Source organism: Epargyreus clarus, unplaced genomic scaffold, assembly GCF_041222505.1.
Source record: "Epargyreus clarus isolate Ecla_fem2 unplaced genomic scaffold, WU_Ecla_fem_2.2 ptg000019l, whole genome shotgun sequence".
In the NCBI taxonomy this organism is placed as follows: domain Eukaryota; kingdom Metazoa; phylum Arthropoda; class Insecta; order Lepidoptera; family Hesperiidae; genus Epargyreus; species Epargyreus clarus.
In genome coordinates, this window is record NW_027332227.1 from 11357261 (window position 1) to 11382417 (window position 25157).

General features: G+C 35.0%; 1 protein-coding gene across 1 annotated transcript in view; it reads right to left on the reverse strand.

Moving 5' to 3' along the window:
• gukh (NHS actin remodeling regulator GUK-holder) overlaps positions 1-25157 on the reverse strand; it is a 101434-nt gene that overhangs the window by 9615 nt on the left and 66662 nt on the right. Inside the window, exon 2 of the mRNA XM_073083738.1 lies at positions 19-109. Coding sequence (XP_072939839.1) covers positions 19-109 — 91 coding nt within the window. The remainder of the gene's footprint in view (positions 1-18; positions 110-25157) is intronic.

Below are 25157 nucleotides of genomic sequence, written 5' to 3' on the forward strand. Positions count from 1 at the left end.
AATTATTAAATAATTTACCTTGTATCCGGTGTGAATAGGCCTTTCCTAGGGGAATGATTCGCCGTGTAGTGAATTTTGCGCAATGCAAAATCAGACAGGCTTCCCTCCGCTGTAACAAGGAAAAATTGAAGTTAATTGGCGTTTCAACTTCTTAATAAAATATAATAAAGAATAAGGGTAAACAGAACTATTATTAATTATGTAAAAAATAGTATTAAATAAGAAGTATCTCTACTAAGTATAAATAATATAAGCTTCATAAGAGTAATGGTACCTACTTTCATTTGGAATTACGAAACATATAAGTTTTGCAATAGAGAAAGCTTGGCATGTTTAAGATAGGGAATGTGGGGACCCGATAACATCAATTGATAGGGTCGATAATGCAAGAGATAATTGGAAGTATTGATTTTTGTATCAAACACATTGCCATGAAGCTTGAGATTTTATGTCCAATAACAACAAATTGCCAACCTTAAAAAAAATTTAATATGCATATCCCTAAAATTTATATTATGACTGTAATAGACGTGACACTTCTTGTATCCTATCGAAATGATTATCGCCGACAAACCGTTTAACCACAAACAAAATACAGTACCCATAGTATGAGTTTTTACTGATTGGAAATGTATGGGAAATACGTAAACAAATACAAAAACAGTCATTTTAATTATTATTTAATTAAAAACGTACTAAGGGTACTGTCAAAATTATCATCTCCGACAAACAGTTTAACGATATTTTTGGACAGTGCGTATCTTTCTATCAAAACAACGAAAACCTTTAAAGCGTACGCAATACAATCATCATTGTCCTTAGACGAAGCTGGGCCCGTCGATTAGTAACCACGTCGGTGCAGCACGACTTAGATGTGAAATGGACAAATAAGGGACTATTATTCAACGCCCCCCAGGTTATCGAGTAATAGCACGAGTATGTACGATTGTTCATTTTGTTGTCTCATTATTTAAATATACCATGTCTTTAGAATAAATTGATTTTGAGAATCTCGCCTATACGTCCCAAATAAATATCATTGTCTAGGCTTATTAACTTTAAATCTTTTTTTATTTTCATTTGTGTCATATAACAGCGATATGTACTGGTATTTACTGGTCATTGGTCAATAATAATTTCTAATAACAGATATCAACGCTTAACGATGGTGTTTTGAAGCAGAACTAACACTGGTGGCAATAGCCTAGTGAAGCATCACAATTGCCTCCGCATCTGTGCAATAGTTATGGCTCGTAAACTTCGCTAATTAAGTAAGATCTGATTACTTATGCTTCAGACTAGGTTTTACTTTTATAGAATGAAAGATTGAGTAAAATAGGCATATATGTGATGAGTTCACACGAGAGTGCGCTATTTTTAGCTGGAAAGTAAGAATGCACTTGCAAAAATGTTACTTCTTATTCCTTTTTAACTTAGTGTATGAGATTACTTATGGCAAAGACTAATATAAGTTGCAGTTTATTGAATAAAATAATATAGGAATAAAAGCATATACGTAACAACTTTACGGCAGTATGTGCTCTTGCCAGCTGGAAGCTCACGAATGCACCTGCATGAATGCTCGTGGTTATGGGATCGTAAAATTACATGGCGCGTTATATTACTTATGCAGAAGACGCGGCTTAGCTGCAGTTTTATTGAATAAAATAAACAAAGAGACAGTAAAAGTTTCCTCGCTTTTATAGAAGTATTGTAAATGTTTTGTATTTTATGTTCTATCCACGAAACAAAGGTTGTTATAAGTTTATGATAGCTAAGACTGCTCTCATGAATATTATAGTCATCATGCTCACAGTGTAATTAAATTATACGACCTATACTATTTTAATTTCAAATATCATTGCGATAAACAGGATAAAGTACTAGATAGTAAAAATGGGTGAAGAAATATTCTGTTAAATATCAGATGCGAAAGTATCAGTATTCTTAATCATGATATAAAATGCAAAGTGTACCTACGTGGTTTATTACTAATTTATAGATTTAAACGGGGCTGTGGTATAGGAAAACATGATGAAAATCAACAATTTGCACTAATGAGGAGTTGTCCTTAGAAAGCTCCAAGCCATAATTACGTCCTTCAATAATATATTATCATTATCATTTCAGCGACCTAGACATGTACGCCACTGGAAAAAAGACATATCGAGATAGGTAGGTACTGCATTTTTACATTTAACAGTAACTTATTTCTGCTATACAGCTTAATTATCGTAAAAATATACGCACCGTTTCACTGCAGTAAGAAAATATTGAAAATTAATATACAATAGAAAAGTCAATTAAACGATATCGAGACAAAACAATCTTCGCCGCAAGTGACTTATTGTCGCTAGTGGAGTCGTGCTTAGCGATCGTGTCATGCCGTGACCAAACGTATTTCGATTTCTAATTAACGAGGAGAAATTATAGGTTCCATTCGCAGTTACTAAGAGGGATGGTCGAATAAAATGTCTTTAATAACTGTAAGCGACGGTGATCTATTATAAAAACAGTGAAATCTTTATGTATAAAAACTGGTACTTAGGTATTCGTCATATAGGTAATACTATTCGTATTAAAGCATAAAAAGTTATCGTAAAAAGCTCTACAGTTAAGAATAACGATGTTTCGCAAAATGATACTCATTTTTGTTACAAAAATAGGAGTCAATTTTATGTTAAGTTCCTACAGCGCAACGATCTAAAACTAACCCCAAATTGGATTGGCGTCTTATCTAAGCTCCGTCACAGATAACTTGCTATCCCCAAGGTCTAAAAGCGGATTAAACTATTTTTACAGGGCTTTCCACTTAAACTTATGGGGGCTTTATGAGTGCTAACATTTTTTCATAATATTTACGTATCGTAATAAACTCCCATAGTTTATAGTGACAGGCAACAAATTCAAAGGCATAATCTTATATATAAAATTCTCATGTCACAATGTTAGTTACCGTACTCCTCCGAAACGGCTTTACCGATTTTCACCAAATTTTATATGCGCATTCAGTAGGTCTGAGAATCGGCTACTATCTATTTTTCATACCCCTAAGTGGCAACACGTTTGCCGGGTCAGCTAGTAATACATAATATGGTGCAATGATTGGAAGGCCATATTACAATATTTAAGATTAATTTTAAGATGCAATATCTTTTTAAATCATACTTATAATGACAATTAGTGATTAATAACAAAATAAAGATTCTGATACTGAAAATTGTAGGTTAGCTCATAATATAGTAGTTGAAGACACGGCGGTTGCAGTGGTCGGGTAAAGGGCACCAATTCACAGCACGTTACAAACTTGAACTCTGACATCGCTCCACAGCACGAACGAATAAAGCAAAGGTGCTGCTTTATAAGTTGTTAATACTTTGTCACTTTCAAAGTAATCATAAAGTAATCGTAAAGTTCACTTGTGAAATAGTAAAGTACTTAATAAGTACAAAGAAAGTAAAGTTTACTTGCAATAATTTTGGTAAATACAGCATAAATTAAACTTGATCAAGTCAGCATTTTAAATGTACGAGTAGGTATGAGATACAGTAATACCCCAACTTACGCTAACCCGACTTACGCGAATTCGGAGTTACTATTACTATACTTATAAATAATAATAAGGAATAATCAAAACTGGCTTGCTCTACTTTTTGTTGCAGAGCATTAAATATTTTTTACTTATAAATAATAATAAGGAATAATCAAAACTGGCTTGCTCTACTTTTTGTTGCAGAGCATTAAATATTTTAACACTAACAATTCTCTTATATTAATTTGCTAACTATGTACCTCAACTATTCTTCGAATAAAGTATTTCTCGAGTCCGCTGCAAAGTTGAGAACTATAGTTGAACTATAGCACTTGTTTAACATAGAAATATGGTAATAAACGCACCGCTGAGTAGCCCCTGCCGAATGCATTCCGTTATAATGGACTGCATACATTTCCGTTCGCGCTTATGCGGCGAGATTATGAAAATTGATAATAAAAATTAGATATACCTACATAAAATAAATTATATGAAAATAGTAGGTAAAGTCGTGCAGAATTATTGTTGGAACTGCGCGACATATTTACCTAAGTTGCTATTTATAACACACTGTCAGATACCTTAATAACCGATTAGATTACGATTAATCAGATTTTCCTGTTACTCCACAGCATTAAAATATCTAAATCTTACAAAGTACCTGTTTAAAATTCATTTTGAGAACTTGCTTTATAATTTTATGACCCGTAACGATATATTGTCGTATTTACGCATACTTTAATTTTATTAAGGCTTATTACTGGCATACCAAACGCAGCAGAGTAGCTTGTTCTATCAGATGCTAAGTGGTCACCAGAGTCGCCTATTACGAAAGTCAGTCGCGTCCATAATTATCTTTCCACCCAAACTCACTACTTTACGCTAAAAATAGGTGTGGTGGTAGTACCTCACATGTTGAACCATAACGGCTCTACCATACTTCAGATAAGAATTCAGATTCAGGTAAGATGAATAAGCATGATGTAAATAAAGTTTTATTTATGTATTTTAAATTATAAGAAATTGCAACGTAATCTTCCGTAACGAATATTTATGTAAAATAAGCCTCTTAGTCCTAATCTACAGCATAAATAATCGCATTTTACGTATCGGCTTATACAGGAGAAAGCAAGACCTAAGCGCATATGAAAGAATCCTGCCGAGTGCATAATAATAATTGCAAATTCCCTCACGGTGCATGCGAGGGCCGCAGGAAACTAGTTACATATAAAACAGATAGTGAGATTGAATAGTATTGGAGGGCAATAAGAAGTGCGCGAGGGATCCATTGTGAGGTGGCCTTGGCGCCCCGCGGGACCAGGCCTCGTTCTACGTGGGTGGCGACGTACCTGCACACTGTGACTGACTGCGATATGTATATGATAGCCTGCTATCCGATAGCACTGATTAAACAAGGCTCGGGTTGCATAGGATCGTGTCTAATGGTTATATTAATATGCACGATGGCGAGATATAAACAGCTTATCTCTATCGTTGTTGTTTCTTGATTTAGAATTAAATTATTGTTTAAAGCTGAATTCAAAATGCTCTTTATTTTTAGTCTTTGTATATAACATTAAGTAAAACTTTGCTAACGAATGATCGTTATGAAATGATGACACACATTACTAACCGCATAGTAATAATAAATAGAAGAACGTTATCTTTATTGGTAGGATACATTGAAATTAGAAAAAAGGTGTATAGCTAATATTATAAAGAGGAAAACTTTGTTTGTTTGTTTGATTGTAATGAATAGGCTCAAAAACTACTGGACCGATTTTAAAAATTATTTCACCATTCGAAAGCTACATTATCCACGAGTAACATAGGCTATATTTTATATGAAATATATTTGATAAATAGATTTCGAGGCGGTACAAAGTTTGCCGGGTCAGCTAGTTTGATATAAAAACGAAAATAAATATCATGATTTCCAATACTATGAATACAGCATACATTCGCGTAAGGTGCAAACCAGGTGACATGTTGTTGCAAGCCTTAATTTTACTTAACGACGTCTTATAATTCATGTTGGCATATGTGTAATGTGATATAATTGAATACCTTCGTAAGGAATTTCGTTGCTAATGGCGAATCGTATTACGCCCCGCCATTCTTTCGAAATGATACCGTGTGGTTTCTTAGTCGTTAGTTACACTAAATTATGTCAGACGAAAAATAATAAAATAAAAACATTTTTATGACATTCCAGATCGATATTTGACAATTTATGCATACTAGATTGTCTATTCTACTCAGAACAACACTAGCACATTGTTCCGAGCTATTCTAATCTAATGTCAATTTGTGATCGTTGGATGGCAAAATTTGTGTAGACTGAGTACTAATAAATGACGGGCGTAAATATTCGTAGCCGAGTATAATTCTATAAACACTCAACATAAGTCAAGTCAACATAAAAATGTATGTACTAAATCAATACAAAACTTTTGCTCTTTTCTGCATGTACTCGCAACTAACTAAATAGAGGGAATGTAAAGAAACAATCAAGAAAGTAAATTCCGTAACAATGCACAACAAATAGAAGTCGAGCGTAGTACGCTCGAGGCAAGGAAGGTCCTGAGGTCACGACTTTGAGAAGGACTCGCAAGGGCGCTCGCGGTATCAGTACAAAAGTAGCCCGACTGGTTCCACATATCATTGTATACACCTTAAGTAGGGTATTGGTCAACATTGTACAGCATTCATGATATATGAAAAAGCAACAATCACATAGTTGCGAATTTGGTTTTGGCCTGGGGCTCATAATTAAATGTAGGTAAATATACCTAAATATGTCCCAAAAATCTATAGACCAATGTTTGTATTCACCTATTTTACCTGCTATTAGGATTCCTGTATGACATGATTTCAAATAAAATGAAAGGTAAACAAACATTCGGTATCATTAAAAAGTAGTAAGATGAAACGATTGCGTGGAATTCCAAAAGAATCTCAAAGTTTCCCAACTTCGACTTCATATATTACGCGTGCGGATCGAACCAAATATCTACTTGTTCAAGTTCAATAAAGATAAGGATTGGAACGAAGTTACGGGCAGAATGTTGCACGCAATCGCTCTCCGCGATTTACAGTCGCAGACCGTACGAATATAAAACGTATCAAATACACGTTTCTACGTCTTAAGGTGAGAATTTGGTAAATGGAAAAGTATATTGAATGATCCTTTGGTGACGTAAAAATGAGTAGCTTAGAATGTATTCGTAAGGCATTTGATCTTTTATAAATAGGAGTCCAATGTATGTCATCTTATATGTTGTAATGTTGCTATTAACGAACTTTAAAGTATATGGATTTTAGTTTCACCAACGATCACAATTTTCTCATTTATTCTATTTATCAGGCGATGTGAAGAAAGACCAGGAAGTCTGATCCTATAATAATACGGAATAGAGTACAGGAAGAGAGGGACAATGTTATTTATGATCGAGAATATTACACAAATATTGATTTACTGAGGCTGGAACATTAACCACAAGTTGGCAAGGCATGTCGGTTAAGCTACTGCAATCTGAAGGCTTCTCAGGAAGCATTTCGATGTCGAGGCGTCCTTGTGTTTTTCAATTACGAACAGAAACCTTATATCGTTACCTTTAACGTATCATGTGACCCAAGTTTTACAATTAAGGCAAATAAGTAATATTTCTAGTAAAAAATAAATTTCGTAACATGTTTTATTTTTGTAAAGTTTAAACGAAGACTGACTTGATTATTCAAGCAAATGTATGAAGACATCCCGACCGATTGATTTAGCAGTTTCCATGCATGCAACCATGGATTACATTAAATAAAAATTATCAAACCTACAGAAAAGTACTTCAAAAAAATTCGACTGTGGGAAAGTGCAGTTATTTTTAAAATTACAGAAACGAAATAATTTTGTATATTGTTTCATATCATAATAATGGTAAGCGTATCATTTGATACTGGTTTTAGGTACCTCAAAAGCTTGTGCAATAGACATTTTTATAATGTTCCTTTTAATAAAATGTTTGCCTATGAAAGCATTATTGATAAAACAAAAGAATATTTCGTTACCGACAAGTGAGTCATCGACGTAACCGGTGTATATTTCTGGATCGTCTGAGAATCACTACAAATGCAATGTCTCAAGTTCTCTCGCTCCTTTATTTGTTGAAGTGGACAAATGATATAAATATAAATACTAAGCTTTACTGCCCGAGTAGCACCACAAGGCGTATGTGAATAGATGACTTATAAACAGTTCAGTACAGCATTTACTGCGAGAGTTTAGTTTATTTTCGAACAATTACCATAATATTTATTTATAAGGCGTTATAACCTCAGGAGTAGCAAAACTTTTGTTATAAGTTTTAAATGGGACTTATATCCGATTTCCTTTTCATGGTGTCCACGCCATTGACATTAAATTTGTTATTTTGATCACTTTAAAAACATAAAAGGTAATCTAATATTATATTATATTATCGGTATTTATAAACAATCCACAGACATTTGCTTTCTAAGAGGAAAGTTACTAAGGCTTATCTTGTGACCCCTTTTCGTAAGAATGCTTTGTAGGTACAGCGCTGCCGTTTCCCGTCATTAAACACAATACAAAATGTTCTGCTTCCTACAAACAAATAATCTCGAGCTGCGAAAGAATGAACGAGGGGAGCGTCTTCATGAATTGCTGATATAATTTATTTTAAGGTACTTCCTCAGTAAACAAGGATGCTGCATAAATTTGTATTATGAGGGCAAATGTTTCCTTGCATATATGTTCTGAAGTATCTACACATATCTCGGTAGGTCGTTATAGCGAACGGGAAAGGCCGAGGGTTTAAGGGACAGTTTGGCTAACTTAAGTATAAGACACACTTAAGAAAATGGCCAGTCCTCGGTAAACGCAGACGAGACGGGGTTGAAATATAGGCCGAGGGACACGAGCTTTACATATAATTAAGAAACTGCCAGTCGAAATTGCCAGAAATCTCATAACGTGCCCTGAATTAGAACCACGAATTTAATATCACCGTGAGGACGATTAAGCAGGATTTTTGGTATTAAACGTAAATTATTTCCTGCAACTAAAAGAAAACATAAATATCACAAGCTAAATATTTTGATGCAGTTTTAAAATGTTCATTGTGCAGTATGCATTACGTTTATTGAAAAGCTACTTTATTCAGACTTATTCACACAAAGATAAATATGCTTAGCATATGGATATAGTAATTTTCCCGAGCATGAAGTATGTTTGAATTAAAACAGGTATGAACTCTGGCACAGTTTACTTAGTAAAGTACAGCAAGTATGAAGCAAAATGTAAATTAAAGCAATAAATTATGGATGTGGCAACAAAAATGTCAGAAGTTCACGGGGCTTAAAGTTCACCACATTCGACTGCAGATGATTACTAAGGGAAGGGACGGTTCAACGATTATACGGTCACATAAGCTCGAGTGTTATAGAGGTTTCTGCTTATATTTTATACTTTCGGTCAAATAGGGAAAATTTTATGTAAGGGTTTAAATCTATGGTTAAGGCTTATATCTATGCGTTTGCTGCGAATTTATAGTTAAATCTTAATATGGTAAATTAGGTCAAACGTTTTGGAAGCAAGTGTAGATTGCTTAACAAAGCATAGTTTTCGTAAGAGCGAGGGATTTGTGGTATAAAAATAACTCATGTATAATATGATTATGTGAATAGTAAATAATAAGAATTCACACACACATTAAAACAGTAACAAAGAAAAAGACGGGTTATGTTTAGGTGTGTTTGGCATTTTAACATCGTGACATGTATTATTATTAATTACAACGCGATAAAACCATTTGTGTACGCAGCTTGTGTTTTGTGTGTAATACAACAATGAATGTTCAAAAGTATTTCTATTTTATAAAATTCACAGACTTAAAAAATTCAGAGCGCTGCTAAAAATATAACTAAAAAACTTCAGTTAAGTGAGTAATGACGTAAATTAGCTCATAACTCTTAAAGTAAGATAACTGGAGAAATTTCTGGAATTTCTCGAGCATCCCCTTCGCGCAGGCTTGAAATATTTTCAATAGAAATAGTTTTTAAAGGTTGTAAACTGAGTACAAATTACGACAAGGCAATAACGACGACTTTTATGGCTGGGACGATTTAGTACGGGACACTATCGACACGTTCGGGGACATTAAAGGCACCCAACTGTTTTTGGCGACAAATAGATTAGGAATATTATACTTAAGAAGTTATATCCGGGAATGATGTTGTGATAGTTACATAATGTCAATGTTATTGATAGAAAATTACTGTGATTCAAAGGAAATTAGCCATGAATGAACTTTGTCATTTAAAGTAATTTGTTTTGAGGTCTTCAATATTTAACGTATCGAGAGAATGTATATCGATAACTTTTCAGTAAGGCGATATTTATGCGATGTGGATAGAAGGTATAAATTTGCAGTGGTAAAGCAGTGTTTTATGATTAGATTTTATCTTACTGTAAATCTAGTCCAGCAATTTAAGTTGAACAGTTTGGTTTCGCAGGAACATAAAATTTCCACCAAATTCATAGCACCTACATTAAAATTCTAGCTGCTTAAAATCTTCCTGAAGCCAAGTCCCGTATAGGGTTCCCACATACGTGCATTACGTGCAGTACAATGTTTGTACACGAAACACGTATCGGCGGTTAGTTTACCCCAGTGCATAGTTTAGTGAATATTGGATGGCACGCCGGCGACATTTTTCGTGAAGTAAAAGCCAAGAAAGGGTAATGGCTTCCAAAGAATCGGGACTGTATTTTCTCATCGCTGGAGCCCGGAATTTTGTGGTAAACGACGTTTTGCCGCAAATTGAGCACGTTTGGCTGCCTAACATAGTTTTATTCGGTGTTTGTGCAATGTCTCGAATAATAATATTGTTATAGTCCATCCAGTAGTCGCGAATGTTTTATTGTTAGTCTGCGGTTATAGTGTAGACGTGGGTAATAGTTATTAGTTAGAAAAATTGTTCGTTTAGAGCATGATATTATTCTTTATTGTCAAGTATCCGAATAGATTATCTATGTTAACGGGTTTTTCTTGGAAAGTACGGAAAGTTGACAAAAGGTCTATGCACAAACAAGGGATATTTTTTTTAAGTAAAATCCCAGTACCTATATTATTTAATCGATATTCTCTACTAAATTACATTCAACTAAACATACTCTATGAGCCATAAACAAGTTTGACCACATTTTATTTATAATTACTTAGAATAAAACTAAAACAAGGGAAGAAAATTTTAATTAGCGAGTAAGAATACATATTCATAAGGTCCTGCAGGAACGGGTTTGCAGCATGCAATGAATGAGTGTCCATCTACGGCTAATTTATTAATCAATTTACAAATAGCGGATAGAGATGTAAAACGGATGATAGGACCCATAATTCTGTGGCCAATTACTTTGCATTACAGGCTCGTTTTATCGTGCGCATCAACTACTTCATAATATTGTATGCGACTTAATTTCTCTCGTTAAGTTTGCCAAAGCAGTTAATGAGTAGGTATCAATTAAATAGCACTAATTAAAAGTAGGTAGGTACTATAATTCAAACCAAGAGCGACTAAGCATGTATTACACATAGACTACAATTAGGTGTGCCGTGGTCCTGTGCGCATGTTTTCAGATATAAAATATAATAGAGACGGTAACGACATTTTTTGTACCATACGTCCATAAGTATTACGTCTGCTTAGCTTTTTAATCGTTCTTCAGCTTCTGTGTTGGACAACTACGAAGTAAAAATTCTTATTCTCATACAGTTACAGTTTAAGACAAAGTTTATTTGATTACTCGCATTCCACAGCGCCCGCCATACCGGTTCGAAATGCAGAATATTCTGTGTAGTTTCCCCGGCAAGTCTAGAATACGCATCTAAGATAGCAGGTAGTATTCCTTATTTGAACAAAATCGTAGTAGTACATACCAAATCAACGAGACAGTCTTCATATACTTCATACTATACAGTCACAAGAACGTTTACGTAGTTACATACTTTTACTGACTCAAAGTTGTGTGTGCACGTTTAAAAGGAAACTTTGCTATTGTGCGGTGCAGTACGCCTGCGACGACCTAGTTATGCTTTCAGGAAATGTGATGCGCGATATTCATGCGTCAAGTCTACGTTATCACGTATTCCTGTTTAAAGGAAGTTCTGAAATTTACATTTTATATGCCTGGGCGGAAGTTTTTATAATTCCTATTGCACGTCAGGGATTTGGCCCTATATTTCTAAAGCAATCCAACAGGCTGTATAACTTTTAAAAAGATTACAGTAAATAGGTGGTCACCACTAACTTCAAGACTAAGTTGTAACTCCTCATGTTCGTCTACCTTATTACTGTGTGACCCAAGTACTTCGATTACAAAGTAAGTGTGCCTACAATATCACTTCACCTCAAACAAACGTCGAATTCCTAACATCTTTAAAAACGATTTTAACATTAAACATTTATGCGTGTCTGCGTCCATGATATTTGATATCTTAGATACAGCTGATATCAGGATGAAATCAGTTTATTGTTGTTAAGTATACGTATAATAAAACAGTAGCATAAATATCTCTTAACGGAATTATCCATTAATGTCTTAAAATAACAGTCTTCTATTTTAACGATTGCGGTATTCGTTTTTGCATAAGAAAAAAAAATATTTGAACCGTCTAGTAAATTATGTGAATTCTTACGTTACTCATTATTTCCCGGGTGGTAAGTTGCATTGAAACATTCTTGCTTAGACTAAGATTTAGACGCGAATAGTCAGTTAGAGTAATAGGTTTAAGGCCCTCCACATACGGAGTTTGTTGCAAGAAAGCAATTACTAAGAGGCATTACCAAATCAGTTACCAGTACAGGTACTTTAATAGTGACTGCGCGGTTATTAATAGCGAATTAATGGTTATTTTCGTCAACACATATACAACAAATTTATTAAATATAAATGTTGAGTATGATTGTGGGCCGAAGTGCATTTAATGAATCGTTGATAATAAATAAGAATAAAGAGTTGTGTTTAATTAGGTAGTTAGGTAAGTGGTAATATTTCGGAGGTTCCACTTCCAGGCAAGCAATCTGATTTCTAAGTTTTACGAGTGAAACCTAAATCAATTGTTTTAAGTACAAGGAAATTTTCGTGACATAATCGACATGCCCGAGAAGTAACTAAACTCATCAAAAGTATGTGACATCTACCAAATTAGTCTTGGCCTAACCCGTTTCATTCTAAGAGATCTTTGCCACTAAGACAGTAACGGGTACATGATGAGTGGTTCAGTGTGAAAGGGGCCTTACCGCCACACCGCCTGGGTAATTACGCAGAGATTCAAGATTTACTCGTTAACTTTCCCAATCAAATGAGATTAATGCCTGCAAAGATTATAATCTAAGACGGCGTTTCCAACTGCACAGGCTGTTGCGATCTCATGATACTAATACATGTATATTTTAATTATTAGGTGTGAGAGCTGTAAAAGCAGATATCGCTTTAAAGGATTTATTGTGCAATAAGTGCTTAACATCGGCCTTGGAATGGCGCATTACCCCGCACTCAGATCCATTTTATTCGAACCTATTAGGTATGAATCATTCATAATGCCATATGTTTCCTGCAGAGAAAAACTCATTATGCATGTACTACGTGAAGCCAAAATTTAATATTTATTTGTATTCTTATTTAACGTTGTGCCGCTAAAAACTGTAATAGCAGAAAAGTAGTTAAACTAAATACCTTGTGATAAAGTTTACAAATTCCATGCGAACGCACCCAGTAACAGATACAAATATTTGTTCGTCACGCACATTTTGTCATTGCCATTTTGGCGTAATGAAAATTTACCCATTCCAGCTACATTGAATAAATCCGTCAGAAGTGCTATGGACGCAGCCCGCGGAACAGGAAACGGCGTCCCATACATTTAGTCTTTCAAAATATGATACATGGTCTTACCTGCATTACAAGTTTACTCAACTTTGTGAGCTGTAAGTCGATACATATTTATGTGATGTTTACCGTTGCGTCATTACACAAATTGGCTGTGTTGGACTAAAGTGGCGGGAAGATTCATTGCAATCGGTATACGTAATTAATCCACTAGAGCCCCTACAGCTTGGGCAAGAGAATGTACGCCATTTAAATTCCAGAAGAAACGCCTTTAAATTCAATGGACGTATTTACATTGAATGATACTGAACGGTGGCTAGTTATGTTGAATTCGCAAAATATCGGCCTTTCGAAACTGCGTTTGCAATACATGAACGTATGTATGTGTATGGGTAATTTGAAGATGACTCATCCAAACATATTGTTAAGTTCAAAATACATACATTGCGTCACATTTGTGAATTAATACGCAATTGCATTACTGATACCAGATTTATGACCATACGAATAGCGGAAAAGTTTTGAAAGTTAGTTCTTAGTCATGATGAATACTCCAATTATCAATAAAAGAGAAAGCTCTTATGAACGATTTATCAATGTGAAGCATGGAAAATCGAATCCAATAAAAGTTACAAGCACACTTCAGGTAGAAACTTTACAGCCACTAAATTTGAACTTAGTGAAAGTGTGAAATACAAATTAACTTTACGATAAACGTTGAACACTTGTCGTAAAGAAACAAAACCATTATATAGCATTAACAATGTATCGGGGTAAAAAATGGACTTTTAAAAAACCCGTCAAAATCAGAGCAATAAAAGTTGTACTTATGCAGGGGCCACACTAACGAGAAATGCCATTAATTATTGCGATAATGTACGTTAACCGTAGGTGTAGCCACGACTTAACGCGATAATTTGACAACGGCATTAACAATGCCGTTTGGCGTTAGGCGATAACTCAAGTGGCGGTACATCAAAGAGACTAACGCAAGAATTAACACGATGAAGCGGCCACACTAGATTTGTGTTAGTGATCGTCGGGGGCGCGACGAGATCGCACGTATTTGTTTTTACTACTACACATAGTATATCTATGGAGTAACGAGAAAGTAATTGCGTTTCTCTAATTCCACAAACATGGTTCTGTTTGCAGTATGAAAACAGAACGATGTTTCTGGAATCCGAAACTCAAAAGTTTTAAGAATCGTGGTATGCAATGCAAAGTGATGCTTGGCGACGGATAAAGGAATTATTACCCATTAAAATAACTATTAAGAAATGAAAATAAGAAGGAAAACCTAATGGGTTATTATAGAACCCATTTGAAGACACTGAAAAATTCAAATAATAAAAAATTACACTCATGAAATACAGAACTCTGTCAACGTCCATCTTGCTTCATTCAAATAAAATTAACGCCGTTTTTATCGCCAATGATGGGCATTCACGTTGACATTTCAAGTGTAGCCACCGACTTTAGCGCGTTAAAAATTATCGCAATAATTATCGCGCTAATGGACATTGACGTTAGCCGGTAGTGTGGCCCCAGAATTAGAATGACAAACAACTTATACTCGTAGCTGACTGATGATTTACCTACATATACCTACTTGTCTATTGTACTTGGTATATTACTTGTCGTAGATATATCGGTCAAAATTTAAATAAATTGTCTAGACATACCGGTCAAGAGTAAACAAACTATAAAATTCCAAATCAAAAATCTTGGACTTACGTTGCAAAAACAACTTGTGTCTTGTGATTTATCGACATACCCTACTTGTCCTAGATTCCTACCGGTAAGGTTCTGCTCAGGCGAGCACAATGAAATATGATATATGGTAAGCCGGTAAGATATAATAAAACTGCTACTGCGGAATCGATTTCAGCGAATCGTTTTGCCATTAAACTCACAAGTTGATGTCGGTGAATGTCAACTAAAATTTATTTTCCTGCAGCTAACTGTATTTCATAGGTCTAATATTATTTAAACATATTGGAAGCATATCGTAATGATTTCAACCTTTCGACTTTAAGTTTTGTTTTAGTACCAGAAATCATTGTTGTTTTACAACAGCAATAAACATAGCTGTTTTGGTTGAAAGGGTGTGGTAAGACCTACAATCAAACGTTCTAGATAAGGTTAGTTCGGACTTGACTGTGTGTTATTTGAAGTTGAAATGCAGGTGAATTACATACAGTGCAAACTATAATACATATAGCAAACTGGTAAACTAAAGTATAAGTAACCGATCGTTGTTATTAACGATGAGTGGCAAGAAATTCTTATTTAGAACTTTCTATCAAGAGTCTGATGTTTCTAGGATATGTGCAGCAAATTAAGGCTAATAACAATATAGAACTAACGGTTTGTCCGGCTTCGTTTAATTGCAACTTAGTTTGCAAAGTATATCGATGTCGAAGCACTATTTCGTATTGCAAATGATTTTTCTGTTACACCTACCTATGTATTTGGAATCATCGAATTTCATTTTTTAATTACCAACTTCTTTGCGATTTTGTTTCGAATGCAAGATTTACTATAATCCTTTAGAACAAGCGTATATTTAGAATATATTTTAAAAATTGTCTCCTTATTAAAGGTTCATATCGATCCACCGATCAGGAAAATTACGAAAATACCGATATTTTTCCTTACGATTTACCTCATTCACTCACGGCTTAAAAATCTCTAAGAAGAATTTTATAAATCTGTAGATGTATTATAACATTTTTTAATACATACATAACATGCTGGAAAAGCCTGTATCTCGCATGATTTAGCATGACAAACATTTTGTTTATTTCGTCGGTTTTTGAGACATAATTATGCAACATAGTTTTCCGTACAAAAATCGTTTAAGTAATGCCACTATAAATTTTTATGCCACTCTTACAAAGTGAAACTCCTAAGTTTTACTTCACACGATCGTTAAATAAACAGCAAGTTGAGCGTAAAACAAATCAATTAGCTTCAGCGTGAACTCTTGAAGAGAATTAGAAACTGAAGCCAGTTATATTTTAATATTTACGACTTAAGCATAACTTTATATTGATGGGCATTAAGATATTTGTTTTTATGGTATGAAAGGCAATATTGAAATAACAGTTTCAGGATTTGATTATATACATATATTACCAAATATGATAAAAGTACCCATTATGACTCGGTCTATCCCCGCAAATGGGAGAAGCCAGGAACATACTACATGCATCTTCAATGCGAAATGAAAAACTTAGTGACCAACTCTTGTCAGATATTTTTACACAACCCATAAAGACTCCTACAAGGATTAACGAGTGCTATCCAATGAAAACATCTGAGAGTGATGGCTTAACGTGCCCTTCTAATAAAATAATAATGGAAATAATATTTTGACGTCAAACAATAATTCAGTTAAGTCTATACTAATTTATAAAGTCGGATTTTATGAATATAATCTATTTTATCGTTTGATCCCTAACTCCCGCAAGAAAGATTACTCGTAGTTTACAGATTAATTAATTAATCTAATATTAAGTAGTTTAACGATAGCATGAAATGTATCTTTTGGATATTAAAAGTTATTGTCAAATATTTTTCACTGTTTTGTGAAAAATGCAGCAAAAATGTGCCATTCCTTGCCCCGTAGGTGTGAATAAAATTGTAATGCTTAACGGCTGAATGGGCGTTGATTCGGGGGCCGTCTCGGGTATAAATCACCGGGGAAGTCGACGTCTCCTGAATTCTGTATGAAGGCACAATGGTAAGGAACGCATCATTACTACGAGACTACGAGAGATACATCTATCAATCTATTCTAATTGCATTTGTAACATTCAACCGGATATCGTTTAAAACAAGGAGGAAAGGAAAGGAGTGTTTTGACGTAAGGTGTTAAATTTATGTTTTTAGAAAACAATTAAAAACAAAGCATCATTAGTGTAGTGTCAGTATACAAATAAGCAAGACCCGGAGAATCATTGTTGAATCAGACTAAAAAGACGCAAAGTACATAAATTACAAGCAGGTAAACTTGCCAGCACAACCAGACAGGAAATTGATATAGTAGTTACTACAAATATAATGCGCTTCTTGCACACGACTAAGCAACCGGCAGACAATATTGTACAAGTTCAATGACCAAGTGTGCGAGGCCAAGGCAGCAACGATTAGCCACTTTTTATGGCCCCATTCAAAATGTTCGATAAAAACTTGCATCGAGAGAATTATCCACATTAAACGATCTACGGCCTTTTAAGGATCGCAGCAGGAAGCGAAGCGGCCGGTATGACCAAAGGCAGCAAGTGGGACCGCGATAGAAATGCAAAGAAAAACTAATCGTCTCACCATTAACTGGACCTTCGCATATGGGGACGTAGCCTGTTAAGACACATACGGTCGTGCTATTCGAGATTCCCGCTATCTACGCTTGGCTTTATCTTCAATCGTATTGCATAGCGTATACGTTTAACGGGGACCATAAACAACGATTTACTTGCATTCCAGTGGGATAACATTGTTTAGCCCGCATCACATTAAAAGCTGGCAGGCCTGAGTATGGCAATCAATTGTGCAAAACAAAGGAGAACATCTCGTAGTCGGGAAAATAAAATGAAATTTGCGGTTTTTGCATGGGGACACCTCGACAAATGGTCTTGTCAACTGCGTCGGTGAAATGCGAACTGGGTGTGTCTGCCGCTTCGCATAGTTTTTGTTACAAAATTGGTCATTTCGGTTGTTTGCATACGGTTTTTTAATGTAGTGGATAATCAAACGAGCATCATCAACATATTGTTTACTATATCAAAATATTAGGGGTTTCCTCAATCAAAATTAAAATTATGCAGTAAGGAAAACGTCAAAGTTGGTTTCTGTATGATTGGATTGAATGAAAAATGGGGGGCTGAACAGCAACATTAAACACAAAGCAGCGCTTTCACCGAATATCGAATTATTTATTACTCAATAAAAGTAGGGATAATTTTTTACGGATATATAATTAATCAACATTTGCAGCAACCATTACTAAATATAAATGCAGATAAGGGAACTTGAAATGTAAAGTGGCATCTTAGTACACTTATCAGTTTTACCTTCGAATTTGAATTCGTGCTACTGCATTACAGCTACGAAAAACCGTACCTACTAACTAGGTAGTGTAATTTGTTCTACTTTTGATACATTACATGAATGTGGGCACCACCTCTAAATCCGACCGTATCAACGTAAAAGCGTATTGTCTGCAATAAATAGTTTTTATTGTGTGAATTCTATTATGTGCTTATTTTATTGTTGAAAACGCAACACGGGAAAATGTCAGTGACCGCATGTAATATGATTCGGTGTGTTGTCCGCGAGTGTGGATAAAATTGATTTATATAGCAACGCGTAAATAAACCGACCTGAAGAGATTATACCGGCAATGGCGAATTGTAAGCAATCCGGCAGGTTCCTGAAGGTGGCAGAGCCCTTTCTCCGGAGGCATCATCACCACACATACTTCTGTCTAATGTGCATCTGTGGCTGACCCAAGGTACGAATCCTATTCCATCTCGTCGATTATCGTCATGTAAAGCAACAGGTGAACTGCCTACTAATTTCCTACTTGTATGTCAGCAAAAGTTATGCTTGCGAGTGGTTACCAGTATTCGGTAGTCGATCTTTGATGTTGACAACCCTTTAATTTAATCGGAAGCCCCCAGCGACATGGAAAAATGTCGGCCGCTTACCCGCATTAACAATAAACGTTGAAGCAGGTTAATGATGAGGGGAGGCGTGACGAGCGATTATACAGAGAAATTGGTTTTTATCTATTCGAAGAAATAAAATCCAAGTCTATATGTACTCCACAGATTTTTTCCTTGGAGAGGCACCCTAAATTCTAGTAGTATTGCATAAATGGATTGCAACTTTACAATAGTTCATAGTACGAAACTTTATCAAAGTTGGGAATGACCTACAGTCTGTAGACCCCTGTTTAATAGAACGAAGTTTTTTATAAACGTTACGGGTGTTCAATGCCCGTGAAATGGACTGTTTACCTCCGATTAGCAGTTTACTGACCACTCGGAATCCCGTAACTGTAATTCCGCTAACTGAAATCTGCCAAAAAAGTGTTTGTGTGTGAATTTGATGATCTTTGATTGATACTAAAATATCAAATTTATTTTATTTTGTTTCCTTTTTCTGACCCTGTGGGATTAGTGTCGGCTTTGTTTTGGAATCAGTTTTAATCACATGTGAAAAGATTAATCATATAAATGACTTGGGAAGATATTCGCCTCTAAAAATGTATGCCTAGCGCTTCCGAATAAAATTGAAATCATAAACCCCGGAAGTTCTTTGGAGCAAAATCTTGCAAGAAATACACAATAATTAATAAATATCTTGTTCGGGTTTAAATTTTATAAAATTTAATAACGATGTTAAGTTCGTAATAGCGAATACGGTAATGAATTATAATTATGCGCGGGCAACCCTCCCCCGTGGCCATAATGACTATAGCAGAACATTAGCCAAATACAAATTACGAAGAAAAGCGTAAACAGGTATTATAAGGGATCGTGCAGTTTTGCGTAAATTAGGGGAACGAGGCATTTTCCTTGTTTTTATATGGCTTTCGATGTATTATTCTTGGACATATGGCTATAATGTCGGTGTAAAAAGTTCCTGTATGTTCCATTCAACTTTTGTTATGATGAAACTTTCTTTTTTTTAATGCGAATTAGTAATATTATTAAGAATATTATCTTGTTTACTTTTATTTGCGAGTTCTAGGGCTATTAAAAATACTACCTAACTCAACCAACGAAAAAGAACATTTAGTAGGTATATGTACGTATACCTATGAACATAAACAATACAGTAGTTTCAGCTAACAACTGCACGGTTTCAGTAAGCTCATAATTCATCACAACTTTACGTTCTAATCATATAATCTAGCTACTTGCAGTTTCCAAGTAAACGTCTAAAATAAGTGATAAATTAGACAATAGAACAGAAGCAGTAACTAGGTAACTACATGATTTCATGGCGTTTAAATGGCCAGAAGCTTCGCGATAGTATCTGCGTCTGCGGCTCGTTAGCGGCCAACTTATAAATTTTAAGACGTCCATAACTCCGTACAATGGAAGGGCGTGGCCCAAACTTGAGACGTAACGTGAAACTCTGCTTGTTTCCTGTATAATTGGTGTACACTTATACTTTTGCAATTTTATAAAAAACATCACGTAATTTTATGTGTCTAATTTTTTTGTTTTAAGAAGTAGAATAATCATATGCAGTCGACTTGATTTTAAGTGGAAATCGCAGATAAAATTTTAAACTACTCTGTTTGAAACCTATGCATTTCATATAGCCTTGTCACCTCAGTCCGCAGGGTAAGCACTGCTATTATGAAGCAAAAATATGTCAACGATTAAGTGTCAAGACATATTCCTTCAACACGCGATAACAAAATAATTTCTTCAATATTAATAAGCATTACCGATATATTTCCAAGTACCAAGCCTGCCGTTGACAAGTTATAACTTCCATAGACTTTAAGACTGGCGAGTGTAATCTGCGAAGACTTAAACGTTAATGTAAACGTTTTTAAATTAAAAACAGAATGTAAAAATATAGTGTCAATTTCGGCTATTATTTGAAACAGCTGCATAACGGTTTGTGAGTACACAATCGATAACCACATTGTACTTGTATCACATTTTGTATTCGCAGTATTCGCTGATATCGTGTCAGTGTCATATGGCTCATAAGGCTTCACGAAGCCATCGTCCTAAGGTTACAAACATTGATCAAAGGAACTTATTATAAATTGCTTTCAATACTTCGAAAAAATAAGTTGCATATAATACTTATTTCTGTGAACGAAATTATTTAAATAAAAGTGAGCGAAATACACAACGGTTCTAATTTAAGCAAATATTAAATTTAGAAATGAAATATAACCCGAAATATTAGATTAAGCACATACAACTAATCAGCGCACTCAACTGTATTTATCAGGTTTGTTTAAACAGCCAGTATATGCGGTCGGATATTTCCAAAACTGTCACGTACGTTCGCTCGCTCGAAGTGCCAATTATATTTGAGTAATGCTGATCACCGGCAATATAAATCTCGTTTAAAAATCATATTAAAATTCGGCGTGACGTCAATGACCGGGGGCTGGCTTCCCAGATTGGTTTGCACGGAGGTAGCGTGGACAAAGAACTACGATACGTGTTGTAACCAACGTCGCCTTATGGTTACAGTAATATGGTTTGGTTTTATCGATGTCACTGTTGGACACTGCGAGGCTTTACGCTACATTGCCCGCTTGCGGTGTGGTATTGAATGACGTGCCCTTATTTTATGCTGCATTTACGTCAACGCAAAATAGAATCCAATGTGTTGAATATCAACGGGCACCGACGTCTAGTATTTGCATAGAATATAATACACCTTGTACGTAATAATCAAATCAAGTATGAAACGGATGCTTGAAAATTAAATATTGCGTGACATCTAAATTATTTCAGTGTTAACTAACAACGTTGAATATACGAGTTTCTATATTTACAAACGATGCATGGATGGTTAATGGGGTTTGCCATGCATAGGTAGTACTGCTCGAAAAAGTTGTTACGCAGTGAGTAGCACATTATTTGTTTTAACAGAAGTCAACAATATGTAAAGAATGTACATACTTGATACATTTGGGGCAGTATTCGTTGACGATCAAATTTAATACAACAAACAGTAACCAATAACGAGTTACGTAAGTCTCGCAAACCCGCTATTTTCCCTAGAGGGATATTACACGCATGGCTGTCAGTTGAATTTCATAATTAAGGCATGATCGTCCTCCACAATCATAACAGTTTGCATGATAAAATCTATTACACAATTCAATTTGAGGTAAAGGATACCTACAATAAAAATTGATTTCAAAGTGTTTGACAACTTAAGAGGGTTCTATTAAGAAGCATCGGACAAGAAGAGGAATGAAATTTAATTATAAGCTGGTTAATTAAAACGGATGCTCATCAAGATATGAACACTCCCAATTGCTAAAGTTTGTTAACTTTTTAAGTGGCATTTTATTTATTTCAGAGATTTTTTGTTTTAAACCATGATTGATTGATGATTGTTTAAACCATCCATTTATGCTTCTAGTAAAACGGCATAAGGTACATAAGTGGTTACTGCCGCCCACAGTGATCGACAATCATTTCCAAATAGGATTGGAGTTTTACCTGAGGTACAAGTGTGTTACCCCCGTAGAAGACGACATCTCGTGTAAATTATTAACTTACACAGTCTATCACATTTATCGAACCAGAAAACATAAGTATTCATACGCGGATAGAGGTGATGGCGGTGCCGCCGCAAGTGAATTGCCACAGATTGAATATGCACAAGAATTTACAAATAACATAAAAAAAAATACTCAACGCATACAATTCACACGTCCCAAACAAATGCGTATTTCGAAATAGCACCATTCACTAGATAGGAAGATCACACAAGTGTTTGCGGTAACAATGAACGGCAGCTCTGTGCGTTTCATACATCCCGGAACTATGCTTAACGAAACAAATGACCTTTGCCGGCCTGCTAGAGCTAAATTAATAGGTATTTAAAAGGAATGTAATATTGGCTGAAGTTTATAAATGTAGTAGATATAGTCACTTCTAGGTCGATATATTTAGATAGATATATGAATATTACATTATTAAAGTACTAGAATTTAGAGAAAAATATTATTTGTAGCACAGAATAAAACTGTTGAGCTAATACGAAGGATTTTAAGGATATTTGAAAGCATAAGATTAAACTTAGATTAAATGAAATTAATGTTGCCTGTCGAAAATTAATCCCGCCCGAATCAAAACCGTAATCCTTAGAATAATAGCTGTCAATCAGCATAACATTCTCGAACATGCACAGATTCCAATTATTGAATATTTAAGTAGCCTTTTATGAGGCATCAAGTAATCGGATAGAAGCATATACACGTTCTATGGAAATAATGAACTCATCTAAAACTTCTTGCATCTGTGAGCTAGGATCGGCGCGGAGTGGCACCAACATCCCACGAGGTGGCTACCGGATCAACGACCTTTAGCTCACCAGGAAGTCTAGCTCAAATTAATAATAGCCTACACCATAGATCTAAACGCTTCGTTGTTTGGTAGTTGAGTCATTCAATTTATCTAGCAACTTAATAATAAACAAATTAAAGGTGTTTGTAATACGTATGTAGATCTTGAGAATTAAGTTATATTATTTAAAGATGCTTTGTCATGGTTGCTTTGTACATATATAAAGGCGAATGCACAAACACCGAGCCCCATAACAGGGATCTAAACTTATCGTTCGTTACTATGCGAGGAGATTAGAGGTAGCGAGTTCTAAATAGTTAATCGTTACAAGGATTTATGTATTTTGATCTGATGACCGCGAATGCCGATTTACTCGCGATTCGAACACAATATACAATAATTTCATTGTGTGCAATACAAATCAAAGTTACGACATTCAAACATTTCTAAAGCTATTAATTATTGATGCATTGATATAGCAAATATGTATTTCTTTGGCCATTATTAACGTGTTAAGTGGTATTCCGTGATTTTTGCTGACGTTACCCTTTACCTATTGCTTCACTTCAAATGCTGTTTCAGCGCTTGGAGTATTTTCGCCATTCGATTAATTGGGCAAGTGTGCGAGTCGAACTAGCACATACACATTCCGTACCATCAATTTTTATTTTCTTTATGTTTAGTATTAGGTATCATAGCAGCTGTAGAAGTAAATGTTTTGTGAAAATTTGAACTGTCTACCTAGTACTTTACAGTAGGAAAAGCGATAAAGGCTGAGAAATAGCGGTTACTTGTGTGGCGATCTCTATTATTTATTTTAAAGCTATTTTTATTATTACTTGTTATAGCGGCCACTGATTTACTCCGTAAAAATCAAGAGTCTATTTATTACGGTTCTAGAGGTGGAGCTCTGTGATATCTTAGTAATACGATTCTGTATTAACCCTTTGAGTACGGAACCCTAATAATGTAAACTGCATTTAGTAAACAGTACAAAGTTTGTAACCGATATGCATAAATCATGCTAACACGTTGATCGCGCATGATAACACTCAGATTGTGTACTCCAACACGTCGAGCTAATTTTGTTCCCAAATTTGAGGGAGGGGAAAATTTGCACGAATTTATTGCTTGCGTAATTAATGTTCTGTTTTAACTAAAATTACGATCTCGATAACAGAGTAAGAGATAAGCTAGTCACGTACTTTACTTACTGATAATACACCATTACAGTAATTAATATGTCTTAGGCAATAGGTCACGAACTTGGCAAAGTGTGAATTGGTATACTTAAGGTATATTAGGAACTTCATAGAAAACTCAGGAATATAGTAGGTAGTGTGCCAGGGACACGAACCACACACCTCTAAACGTTTAATTCCATATCAATAGGTTATCAATAATTTTAATTGTATACTGTATAAGTACCTAAGTTCCAGTATTAGGTAGACATATTTAAAATGTATAGTTACCAATTCTACTATAGGATGTAATCCATTACTGTCGGGTAAACGAACTAAACTTTGAACATTCCAAGAGAATAGCGGTGTGAAACGTTTACAGGAACTTTCAACGCCTCTCCACTTCACGGATCAGAGAACTTAAAGTACAGTTAAAGGTTGTACAAATAAATAAATCGGACGTAAAC